Here is a 12,108-nt window from a genome sequence, read left to right on the forward strand (position 1 = left end):
AGTGAAAAATAAAGGCTATTGATAGACATTGTTTCCCATAGTTTCGAAATGAACCCTGGTCCTTTCCAATGGGCCTCTTCCTTCCTCTGCTGGCTAACTATTGCATCCGGGTCACAAAACAAAAGCCTCCAACTCAGGTGTTTCCTTTCTGGGCACAATGTGTTCTTGAATCTTATTAGGGGTCCTGGTGGTTTAGATATAACTACTGGTGGCTACATTTCACGAGACGTGGACTGTATAAGACAAATCCCCTCTACGGCCTGGTAAAATTGCATGTTTGATTGCACATTTATTAATATATATAGACTATGATGTTTTTCTTACTGTGTTGTTGTTCACTCAAAAATATAGAAAATAACTATCCTCCTTAATGCTCACTTATAGCCTCGGCGCAAACCACGATATGCAATATAGCTTATAGCTGCAGACTTCATTTTGAATTAATTTGACAGGTCTATCAAGTATGCATTGCTTTTTGAAATTATTCCTACAGACTAATCCGGAGACACATGATGTTGCTCCGGTCGAATGCTCAGGAAGGCAATTTCATAATCAAGCAGAAAACGAGTAAAAAAAAAAGTCGACACCAATATTTATTATGTTTATTCGCGGCGAATAAATATATGCATCTCCAGCTCGTCACAGTTTGAACAGGGCAGAGGATATGGGGAAAGGCACGCTGATTGGTGGAGATCGGACGGGCAACGTAAGCGCTCGTCTTGAATGAGAGAGAGAGAGAAAACAGGCTCACTGCAATAGGCTATATTATAGTAAGAAGAGACCACTCAGAGAAGCGGACGGACTCAGGCCCCACTGCCTCATCGCATCTAATGGTACCTCCTTGGCATTTTCTGGAGTAAACAATTTGGAAGAGGCGACAGCGCGTCAGTGTTCACTGCAGGATTCGCGTCTGGACAAAAACGCGCACATTCCAGAGCTGAATTTGGTTTTCCAAATTGATTTACTCCATCCAAAATGATGATGTTTTTTTTTTCTGTATCATAGTTTTAAAGCTCAAAGATAAGTATTTTGAGCATGTTTGAAGAGCGATTAGATACGCGTTTTGATTGATTATTTTTTAAAACATCTGAAAATGGAACAACAGCTCTCCAAACCCGAACGCAAAAACATGGACGCGTGTCTGAGACGTCTGAAGCAAGAGCTGGTAGGTTTTCATGTTGTTTCTTATATTCCTATCGTATAATCAAATCTGCTCTTTATTGTTTTTGCGACTGCCTTGTTTTTTTCCGGTAGGCTATTGATGCACATTTCCAAACAGACGCGCACAACGTGATACAGAAACAATTCAAACCCATTCAATGTAGACATGCATGCAGGTGGGATACGTTGTGTTCCGTGTAAAATGTCAGGTTAAAGGGGAACATTAAATTGGTAAGAGTAGGCTGTGCTGTTGTAGAGATGTTTGTACTACCATTACTCTATGTAACAGAGTTGTGGCATGTGTACACTTGCCCCCCTCCTCCCTCACATGTGGGGCAAATGTTAATTTATACCTAATTACCTTAAGACAATATTCTCCCAAAACAACAAATGTGCCTATGCAAAACAATATGCAATGTTAATTTTTTCTAAATACCTATGGGTAATCAAATGCTTAAATCCTTATAAAAGTACCACCGTTTCTCTCTTTGAAAGTAAAACAATAAAGCATTGCACCAAAATCTTACAGCATCAATATTGCATCTTAGACTGTGTACACCCGATTTCAAATGGGTCTCAACTGCCACAGACTTCTGTTGGACTCGACTTCAAAGCAGACTGTGTGTTTCTCTTCCTGGCTACGGCGCCCACAGTAAAACAGCTAGCGCTAGCTTTGGCTGAATGACTGGTGGTAACGCGATCAGCACTGTGTCCCTCCATGCTACGCTCCAAATCAGCCAGGAGCAGGTCTGATAACTGCCACAGAGTGTGATGTGGTGCAGAAGACCACATGCTAGAAGCAGCACTTGTTATGTTTTACTTGGAGTTGCCATATCAGTTTGGAGGTACAACAGTCAGAGTGTCAGCTGAGGTCTGGGGACCCGACAGGATGAACCCATGCAAGCGGATGCAGAAGGGGATCAGACACTCTCCCCCTCTGATCACAACCATGTGGTACACAAGCTGCTGCCGTGTCTTCCTCATATGAAGACCCAGGGAGGTCTCGGCCAAGGTCCACCTCACTTTTATTGTTCACTTGACTTGTCTCCAAAGTTCACTCAAGAGTACTCAACAGGCAGCCTCTGCAACAGAGAGACTTCAAACATGAGCAGACATCAATGCATAGAGGATGTTAAAGTATTTGAATCATTTCTGAAATGTAATCACCGAAAGTGGAAATGGACATTTCACTTTCAGCATTGGAGATGTTTGAGCCTGGCCTCACTGACATCAAAGAGGCCAGTAAAATGGGATATTCTAAGTTTTCCTTTAATCTGTTATGTATAAAACATGATAAGCATTATAAACTGTACTGGGACATACGTCATACAAGTACTACTGCTGCTATTACTACTACTATTATATTATAATCTTATGATAATGACCTTTCAAAACAAAGTGGCAATGTACTAAAAGAGGCAATTAAAACTGAACCCGTGGGAGCAGCGTTCTGCTTTCTGAACCTGTGAGCACTGCAGTGTCGGGGGTCAGGAGGGGTCAGTCTGTGTGGGGTAGTAACAGGTCATGCTGAGCATTTGACCTCTGAACCGACCCAGTGTAAAAGCCTCATTCTGGCGATATCTGAGCTGTGCTTCTGACACAGAATGACTACTCTTGACGAGATAGGCTTTCAGAATCTGCCATGTATTCTGTGTTTGATAAACGTTATTATAAGCATATCTTTTTTTGGCCTGGAATCTTGAATTTCAACGTCGAGTGGCCCTTATTACGACGCGCGGGAGGGAAATCTCTAGGGAATATCAGTGCCTCGAGACAGTTTTCATCTTCATGATGAGTCACCATTCATACCACAAGAAAAGGGATTTGTCAAAAGGAACAGATAAGCCTTCTCTTTCCCGGCTGGGACACTAAGGACCCCCCATACTCACACACACACGCACACACACACACACACACACACACACACACACACACACACACACACACACACACACACACACACACGCACACATACACACACACACACACACACACACACACACACACACATACCCCTTGAGATGTCGTGTGTGCGTAAACTATTAACATTCAGGATCGTGTCCCTCCCAAAAAGTCGAAAACCGTTGGATGTGGGAGCCGACGTGACTAATCCCACTGGCACGCGCTCTTTCTTCTTTTTGGGTACACCTGAACCCATTTCAAACAGAACCGTGACTCTGGAATCCAACACCCAACACCGGGGTTGATGGGGTGGATGGGGTTTGGATGGAGGGATTATGAGTGGCATGGTGGGGGAAGGCGAGGCAAACGTTGGAAAGGGCGACGTGTCTGACAGGTTTTGTGTGCGATACCGTACGTGCTGTTTTTATTCCTTAATATCTTCCGGGCTTATGGAAAAGAAAAGAAAAATGTTTCAGGCACAAAGCCTGTGGATCGGATTACGATGCACCTCGCCCGTTTTCATGCTTGCCTTTCAGGCTCCCATTCTGCAGCCCTTCCTTCCTCCGGGCTAAAATTGGCCCCTGCTCTTAATAGCGGCTATCAAGCACTGTGTTGTATGAAAATTGTGTCTGAGATAACCTTTTAAAGGTCAACATGTTAGTCCCCATTTAAACATGCATGACTCGTTTTGACATAATTCTTGAGGAATCATGAACAGACATGTACCATTGTACTTTTGTTTAGTCTATAATTAAACCAGATTGACTTGCTACTTTGGTGTCACCATAACCATGTTCATGTCACATAGTAGTAACAGTAGTTAGTATGTGAATGTATGTACATTTTGTCATTTTTCTTAAAACACAAGATTCCTCAGAGATTTGGCAGATTTACACATAAGTCTATCAAATGGAAACAACACATTTTTGTCAATGGCCAAGATGCCATAGTGGTACAAGATATAGAGACATAGAGGAAACCACAGGAAACGAGTAATAAGGGGTTGATTAATGATTTCTCTTGAATGCATCTCATTATTGCTGTGGTGACAAGCAGCTCCGGGTCTGTGTTCTGCCAAACCTTAAGGATTACCAACGCCAACCGCACACGCAGCCAATCTGTCTGTGTCATCACGTCAGGCTGTGATGAAGATGAGCGTGAGTCATGGTTGCATCCTGCCCATCACTGAACGTAATGTGCCAATGACGATGATATGGTCTCTGATCAAGGCTGCACTCATCCCCTTCTGTGCTCCGTTGAGGCAGCTAGCCATTAAGCCACCCCTGATCAGTGAATAACAGCCAGTGCTGGCCAGCAGCCTATAATCATTATTAAGTTATGAACACGTCAAGTTATGAGGAGAGTCATTAAAACGATCAAGTCCTCATTCCACTAAAGCCCATGTTACTGGTGGGGCAACGCATTAAACAGGCGGTCACCTAACATGGACTCTGCATGTTAACATATCATCGGATTCTCAAGCGTGGGTGCGAGAGTGTTCAAGAAGCACATTATGACCACGCACTGCATCAGTCACTGGGCTGGTTGTGGGCCGGGGGCCCTCATTAAAGGGCTGTATATATGGAGAGTTGTTGAGCAGGCCTTCCACAGTCATGTGTTGGTTGTTGTTGTCTCATTAGCCCCGCGTGCAGCGGTCCAGAGCCACAGAGACCCTCTCTGTACCCCCGAGGACAGAGCCCCCTCCCCCCCTATTCCTGCCCTTGACCCTCACACAAACACACACACACACACACACACACACACACACACACACACACACACACACACACACACACACACACACACACACGTACAGACCACCATTGATCGTATCTTTTTTTATGATGGGCTGATGGGGGGTTAGTTATAGGCTGGCTGTTACCAACCGGCCGCTGCCGAACAGGAAGAGGTCTGATAACCTTGGCCCCTCTGCCCCCATAGCCAACACCCACCCTACCAACACACTGCTAATAAAACCGTGATCAACAACATGGCCTCGCTCCGAATCCCCTCATAAAGCGGGAGACTTGCTGGTTGTTTCAGGTCCTGCTCAACTGCCTTTTAAAGGATCAACCGTTTGAAACACATTGAAAGCATTGCTTTCTCATAGTAAACCATCCTTTTTCCCATCTTTAACTCTTGTTTAAGCTCAGGCGTTTAAAGCCTGTCTTGCTAAAGCATGGTACTCAAGACAAAAAGGCTGATTCTAACCATAACGGACACAATGTAAAATATTGACTGTATTATTTATTGATATGATTGTAAAATGGGTACAAAAGCTCACATTTTCACTTAGTGTTTCTACAAGGTTTGACGAAACAGAGGAGTGACACCACCAATGAGCAGTGCCCTTTATCTTGCTAATGAGTCTAGTTTCAACACTAATGAAGGTCTGCCAGCTTTTGTTCCCAAATGTTGACGCTTTCAGTGTGTAATTGCCAATTATATCTGTCCTGTTGCCATCGCCACGTCAGTTAGTATAAGCAAGGGCCATCTGAGCGGGGTCCTCTATATAAATAACATTATTCAATCTCTTTCGTACATCAAAAGTGTATTTGCTTGGCTTAATGAGCCACCTCCATAAAATAGATTGCTTTGTGTTTGATTTGATGAGAGCAGAAAATACCACAAGAAAGAAAGAGTCTCTAATGCCTATTGCAAGATGGAGAGTTAGTCAATGTTTTCCTTACAGCGGTTCCCCACGATGGAAGCAGTTTTTTCAAGGGTTTCCCTGTTTTAAACCAGGCCAGAGTGACATGTGTTTTTCCCTCATTTACCCTGAGTAAGACCTCCAGGGGCTTTGCTGTGGTCTGTCACAGCTGTATCCTGCACTTAATTAGGCCTGAGCTTGATGCACAGCGACTGAGAATGCAGGCGCAGCACCCCACACTCTGTGGTAAACTGTACCAACATCTGGGCCTAAACTCGGATCTGCCTTGGGGAAGCCAAGTTTCATGTTCAACGTTGTCGTTGCAGTAGCTATAGCTGCCACAGGGGAACATTTAAAGGTTGGTCGATTTGGGTGACACAGTTTGCCTTGAGCTGGCAATGAGTATACAAGTTAATTATAAAGAATTTAAGAGTACATTCTTCAAATAGCTTTTGGCTTTACTATTTCCTTTTTTTGTCCTTTAGATTATGCTTTTATCCTACATGACTCGAGGAGATGAGTTCAGTAGGTGGGGTCAGGTATCGAGGACTGTGGACTTTGGGGTTCAAACCCAAAAGCCTTTATGTCACTGGGAAACACAAAAAACTCCTGCTAACCCACTCTTTTGCTTTCTAGTGAATTGAGTGTTTCACAAAGCACTCAATTAATTATGAATCTTGCGTGTGAGACGGAGGTGAAGGACTCACAGTGTGCTCTTAGTAACCCATTGGCTTGCTGCAGTCTTACAGGGACAATGGTGAAGTGGCGTGTGGAAGTGGAGTGCTGGTGTTCCAGTCAGCAGGCACACACAGGTTTCGCCTGGTTTATGCATGTGAACCCCAGGAACCGTTCTCATATTAGATTTCACTTAACAAATTTGAAAAATGTGAATTACCATTTTCTAGCTGTCTAAAATATCGCCGGTATCTTAAATATCAGTATCAACACCACAACAAACACTTCATAAACCAAAAACGAGACGAGTCAAAAGATGCCAAAAATGCTAACATAACCCAACCACACCCACCGCAGTATCGTCGACTCATTGAACTTTGATGTGGCTGCACGGTTAAGTTAAGCAGGCAAAGGTAAACCATAATTATGCCCTCTCTGCCAGGGTACAGCCAATTATACATAATGAGGGCAGCAGTATGTGTAAGGCACCCCAGACATGAGCAAACCTGATGGGGCTAATTACACGCACCTCCACAGCCACTTTTAGGAGAGCTATGGCAAGGGGAACAAAGGGGCGCTTTTGTTTCTAGCGCATGCACTGATAGCCTCATTAGGAGATCTGAAGGGCTGTCAGTGATGCTTCACTGAACCTATACCATTCCATATGGACCAGCGAGGGCTAAAACGCAATGCACACATCACACAATGGATGACAGCCTAACACTTGTACACTCACGCAACTGGTGCGATTTTAAATATTTATGTATTTCCTAAGAAAGCTTTATTTTTATACCGAGTCATGGTATCAAAGTATTTGATGTTAATATTCCTCCTGTTTTTTTATTTTTCTTGTCTCTCAGACGAACTCCATAATATCATATTTCTGAAGCCTCATATTTTTAATACCACGAATAAGTCTTTGCTACTGTAGACACAACAATATTGGGTGGGGGTTTTTCATTTTGAAAGAATTCAATACAAACCAAATGCTCCACTGTATGAAGGAGATGGGGGGGGGGGGGGGGGGGGGACAGGGATCGCTTCTCACAGCTCTTAGAGAGCTGTGTTCTTTAGAGGTACTCTGTCAATCACATTTGTCTTACAGATATTGTTCCCACTAGGGATTTACCCCCCCCCTTCCCACACAGACACAACCACAGCACATTCACTATCACTGCCGGGTGTTATTACACCAAATAACCCCTCTAAAGCCTCCCTCTCCCCCTCTCCCTCTCTCCCTCCCTCCCTCCCTCCCTCCATCTCCTCCCTTTCTTCTCCTCCTCCCATGTGTTCTTATGGTTTCATCTATAATTAAGTCCATCAACAATCCAATCTATGGTGGACATCTCAACATATGGCTGCATGATTCATATGTCCCCCGCCCACCCCCCTTCTTAGCCCCTAACCCCGGATCCTCTCCAATCCGTCTGGCTACACCCCCACCATCCCCCCTCCCCTCCCAACGCACGGCTGTTGGCTGTTGGCTTGACTCTCACCATCACCCCCTCCGCCACCTTCCCCGTTACTCCACTCTTCCTCCCACATTGTCCTTCACGTTTCCGCCTGAATGACCCCCCGAACCCCACTGTTAGGGATTATACAGTCTAGACGGCCAGTGCTGATTGGCTGTCGAGTACTCTGGGGTCCCCCCCCCCCCCCCCCCCCTCCGCATTAGAGGGAGGGACATAAAAAGAGACAGTAGGATCTGTCTGAAAGGTGAAAGGACAGGGATTGGGGTACAGTGAAAACCAAAACATTGACAATAGAGGATCAGACGGGGACTATATGCACACACTACTCTCTGCATTATTTGGACACTTTTTTGACCCACGCAAGGTAAGGTTATTTACATTCAGATCGTTTTGATATTCAGAGATAATCAGGATGTGGTTTTAATAGGATCGGAGCTGTGGTAATGAGTCTTTAAGGAGTTGTCAGGGGGTTTGACACTGCCCTCTGATTTGTGTCATTTCGACAGGACTGAAATGACTCGATGCTTGGTGTTGACAATCCGATCAGCGTAGGCGTTTGACACTTTGATGGAGTGATTTGGATGTTGTTCAAAAATCTGCATCATCCTTGTAATCTTAACTTGGCTTCACCGGTTGAACAAATAATCCAGCGCATACGTTCAGACATTCTCCTGCTTGGTTGCACTTTTCATCTTCCCACAGATGTTTTTCTGCTCTCGGCCAAGATAACCTCATGAGACACGGCTTGAATACCATTTGTTTTTTTAAAGCAGTAACCGTCTTCCTATCTAATAAAATAATCGCCTACAGGGATTTCGTTTAACAAGTTAAGACACAGGTCAGAGCGTTGCCTCGGGGCCTCTTCCTGTCAGCCTCCAGGAGGAAACGGTTGGCTCCGGGGTCACATGACCAGATCCCAGCCAATGCCCAAAGAGATACGAGTGTTGGAGGAGTAGGTGGAGGAGGAGGAGAAGATGAATTAAAGAGAAGTGCAGGAGCGAGATAAGCAAGGGAAAGTGTAATCGCTGGAAAAAAAAGCTGGGAGGAAAGATAGCGAGAGAGCGAGTAAGTGAGTGAGCAGCAATGTGAGACACACAAAAAATATGTTATAGATAAGGGTTAAAGATAAGGCAAAATTAAAAGGGAGTTCCATAGAGGGAGATGGAAGCGTTCATACATGGTCTGACCTACAGCTGCCATGGACAGACTTGGATCCTCTCACATCTTAGGGGCAACATATGGGGGGCCTGGCCTGGCCTGTCATTCAAAACTAGGTCACATGACATGTAATTAAACCCAATCGTGTCGCGGCCTGGAAAGCACAAAAGATGTCAAAGCAGATTCAGCGTTGGCTTTCAGAGGGGAGACGAGGCTCACTGCTTACTCAGTCAGTCCGCTAATGGTTAACCCCCCTCCCCACACACACACACACACACACACACACAAACACACACACACTTGCTTTTGCCTTCCTTTCCTTTTTTTTGCATTGATACATTGATTCATTCATTGGAAGTCTTTGGTCTTTGATACAGCAAGTCACTCTTGTGTAATTGGATTTGTCCTAGAGCCAAAATTCATGGTAGTGGGAGAGGGAGAGGGAGAGGGACGGAGATGAGGGGGAGAGAGAGAGAGAGCGAGAGAGAGAGAGAGAGAGAGAGAGAGAGAGAGAGAGGGAGAGAGAGAGAGAGAGAGAGAGAGAGAGAGAGAGAGAGAGAGAGAGAGAGAGAGGGAGAGAGAGAGAGAGAGAGAGAGAGAGAGAGAGAGAGAGAGAGAGAGAGAGAGCGGGGGGGTGGAGAGAGAGAGAGAGGGAGAGATTGTCAAGTGTGGTGGATTAGATAGGACTTCAGATTCGGAGCCGTGCTCTTCTTTTCAATTAAAACTAATATAAAATGTCCCTCTGTTTTACTCTCCCTCTTTCTCCTCTTTTTTTCCATATCTTCTCATCACACTTATTGATGAGACCTGTTATTTAAACCTCTTCTTTCCTCTTTATTCCCATTGCTTCTCCTTCCTCCTGACTCTGTGATCTTGTCCCTGCAGGTGTCCATGAAAGAAGCGGGGGATGGCCTCCACGCTCAGATGAACTCCATGATGGGCGCCCTCCAGGAACTCAAACTCCTCCAGGTCCAGACCGCGTTAGAAAGCCTCGACATTTCAGGACGGCCCATTAACCGAGGCCCCCCACCAGCCACGTCCGCCCCTCCCGTCGCATCGTCAGCAGCCCGACCCCCCGTGGATGGGAACCCCGCCGTCCCTTGTCGAAGCCCGACTCCGCCTGAGGAGGTCGGTCCTTTCCCCGGCCTGAGTCCCATGCTGAGTCCCAGGCCGTCGCCTGACAGCCGAGTCAGCAGCACCAGCCAGGGCAACGGGACGGGGAGCCGGGCCCCCCAGCGGAGCTCCGTCTCCTCCAGCTCCAGCCTGGGACGCAGCAGCAGCAGCGAGGGCACCGAGAGCCCCCAGAGAAGCCAAAGAAGCGAGCCCGAGGCGGTTCCCAGGAGGTGGTCGGGCTACACGGCCCCTCAGGTGGACTTCTGCGGCCCCACGGTGGGCAACCCTCCGCCGGAGCCCGTCCCCCACCCGTTGGCCCCCCGGCGCTCCCAGGTGCTGGACCTACCCGGCATCCTGTACAGCCTGTCCCGGGAGGGGCCCTCACTGGACAGCGACTACTCCCAGGACAGCATGGACGACTCCAGCGACTGGACCTCCTCGCTCATGAGCCAGCGGCGCAACCGGCAGCCCCTGGTGCTGGGGGACAACGTCTTCGCCGACCTGGTGGGCAACTGGCTGGACCTGCCCGAGCTGGAGAGGGGCGAGGAAGAGGCGGCGGCAGAGGAGGAGGAGGTGCTGGAGGAGATGAGGAAGAGGAGGGGCGAGAGGATCACGGACCGGTGGCCGGACCGGCCCGACAGCCCGGCCCACCCGCTCCGCCTCAGCAAGTCCCAGGAGATCTCCAAGAAGTTCTCGCTGACCACCAACATCTTCAAGAAGTTCCTGCGCAGCGTGCGGCCCGACCGGGACAAGCTGCTGAAGGAGCGGCCCGGCTGGGTGGCCCCGGAGCACCCGGAGGGAGACCTCTCCAAGAGGCCCAAGAAGGCGGCGCCCAAGAGCAACGCCAGGGGGAGCTTCTACCTGCCCTTCTGGGCCGCGGGACAGCTTCAGCAGCAGCAGCAGCAGGGCAAAGGCAGGCCTGGCCCTCAGGGGTCGGGCCTGGAGAAGGGTCAGTACCAGCCTCGACAGCAGCTCCACCAACAGCACCACCCGACCTTCTCGGGGATTTACTTGGACCGGAATACGGCAGAGAGCCGGTTGGAGAGGACGCAGCCCCTGTTTGACCACAACACAGCTGTGTGGGTCTGAGCGCGGTTCCAGAACTGAAGCCATGTGGCTACCAGACTGGCAACAGCAGCTGCTGCTGCCGTCGCGAGGACTTGGCCGCAGAAGAAGCAGAGACACTGACCCACATACAGACATTTTTTTCCTGAACTTGATTGAGAAAGGATGAACTTGACACACACACACACACACACAAACAGACACACACATTTCCAGTTGTGTCTGACAATCCTCAAACTTAAACCTCAATGTTGGTGGTGTGTGCATGCATGCATGTGTGTGTATGTGTGGTGTGTGTGTGTGTGTGTGTGTGTGTGTGTGTGTGTGTGTGTGTGTGTGTGTGTGTGTGTGTGTGTGTGTGTGTGTGTGTGTGTGTGTGTGTGTGTGTGTGTGTGTGTGTGTGTGTGCATGCGTCTGTCTAAAAGAGATAGCAAATGAACAAAATACAATAATACAGGATGGAGATTTTTGTTATCATTCATCCTCACGCCTCTGCACGCATGATTTACTTTCCTACAGCTACTTCAAAAACACAACATCTGACTCCCATATCAGAATGTCTGCAGAGGCAGTCGGCATTGCGCTTCATCACGATAAAGCCTTTTGACATTTGTGCGTCCACTTCAGAAATCGTGACATTTCCCACAGCTACCCGATATCTTTTCATCTCCTCCTTGGTTCATCTCATAGCAATGGGTGCAGCTAAAAAAGCAACAATTCCTTGAGCTGCATGAACTTATTTTTGTTATTATAAAGTGCAACTCAATGTATCTTTTATCTAAAACACAGCCAATCAATGGAGGTGCCCCCCCCCCCTTCGGCACCGCATGGGGGAAGAGAGGTTTAGGGACCGTGGTTTGTAAACAGGTCCCACCCATAGCCATTTCATGTTCCATTCACTAGGCTCAGGGA

General features: G+C 47.3%; 1 protein-coding gene across 2 annotated transcripts in view; it reads left to right on the forward strand.

Annotated features, from left to right (window-relative positions):
* The first annotated feature begins 694 nt into the window (after nt 1–694).
* The window catches only part of inka2 (inka box actin regulator 2), a 12,893-nt gene continuing 1,479 nt past the window's right edge, over nt 695–12,108 (forward strand). Inside the window, exons 1-2 of one of the 2 annotated variants that reach the window (XM_030375861.1) lie at nt 695–1,165; nt 9,904–12,108. The exon at nt 9,904–12,108 is cut by the window's right edge and continues 1,479 nt beyond it. In XM_030375861.1, the coding sequence (XP_030231721.1) occupies nt 1,094–1,165; nt 9,904–11,220 (1,389 nt within the window). In that variant the 5' untranslated portion in view covers nt 695–1,093 and the 3' untranslated portion in view covers nt 11,221–12,108. Of the gene's footprint in view, nt 1,166–8,110; nt 8,225–9,903 lie in introns of those variants that run through there. The other variant, XM_030375862.1, reaches the window with a different exon arrangement.

Source organism: Gadus morhua, chromosome 13, assembly GCF_902167405.1.
Source record: "Gadus morhua chromosome 13, gadMor3.0, whole genome shotgun sequence".
NCBI classification, from domain to species: Eukaryota; Metazoa; Chordata; class Actinopteri; order Gadiformes; family Gadidae; genus Gadus; species Gadus morhua.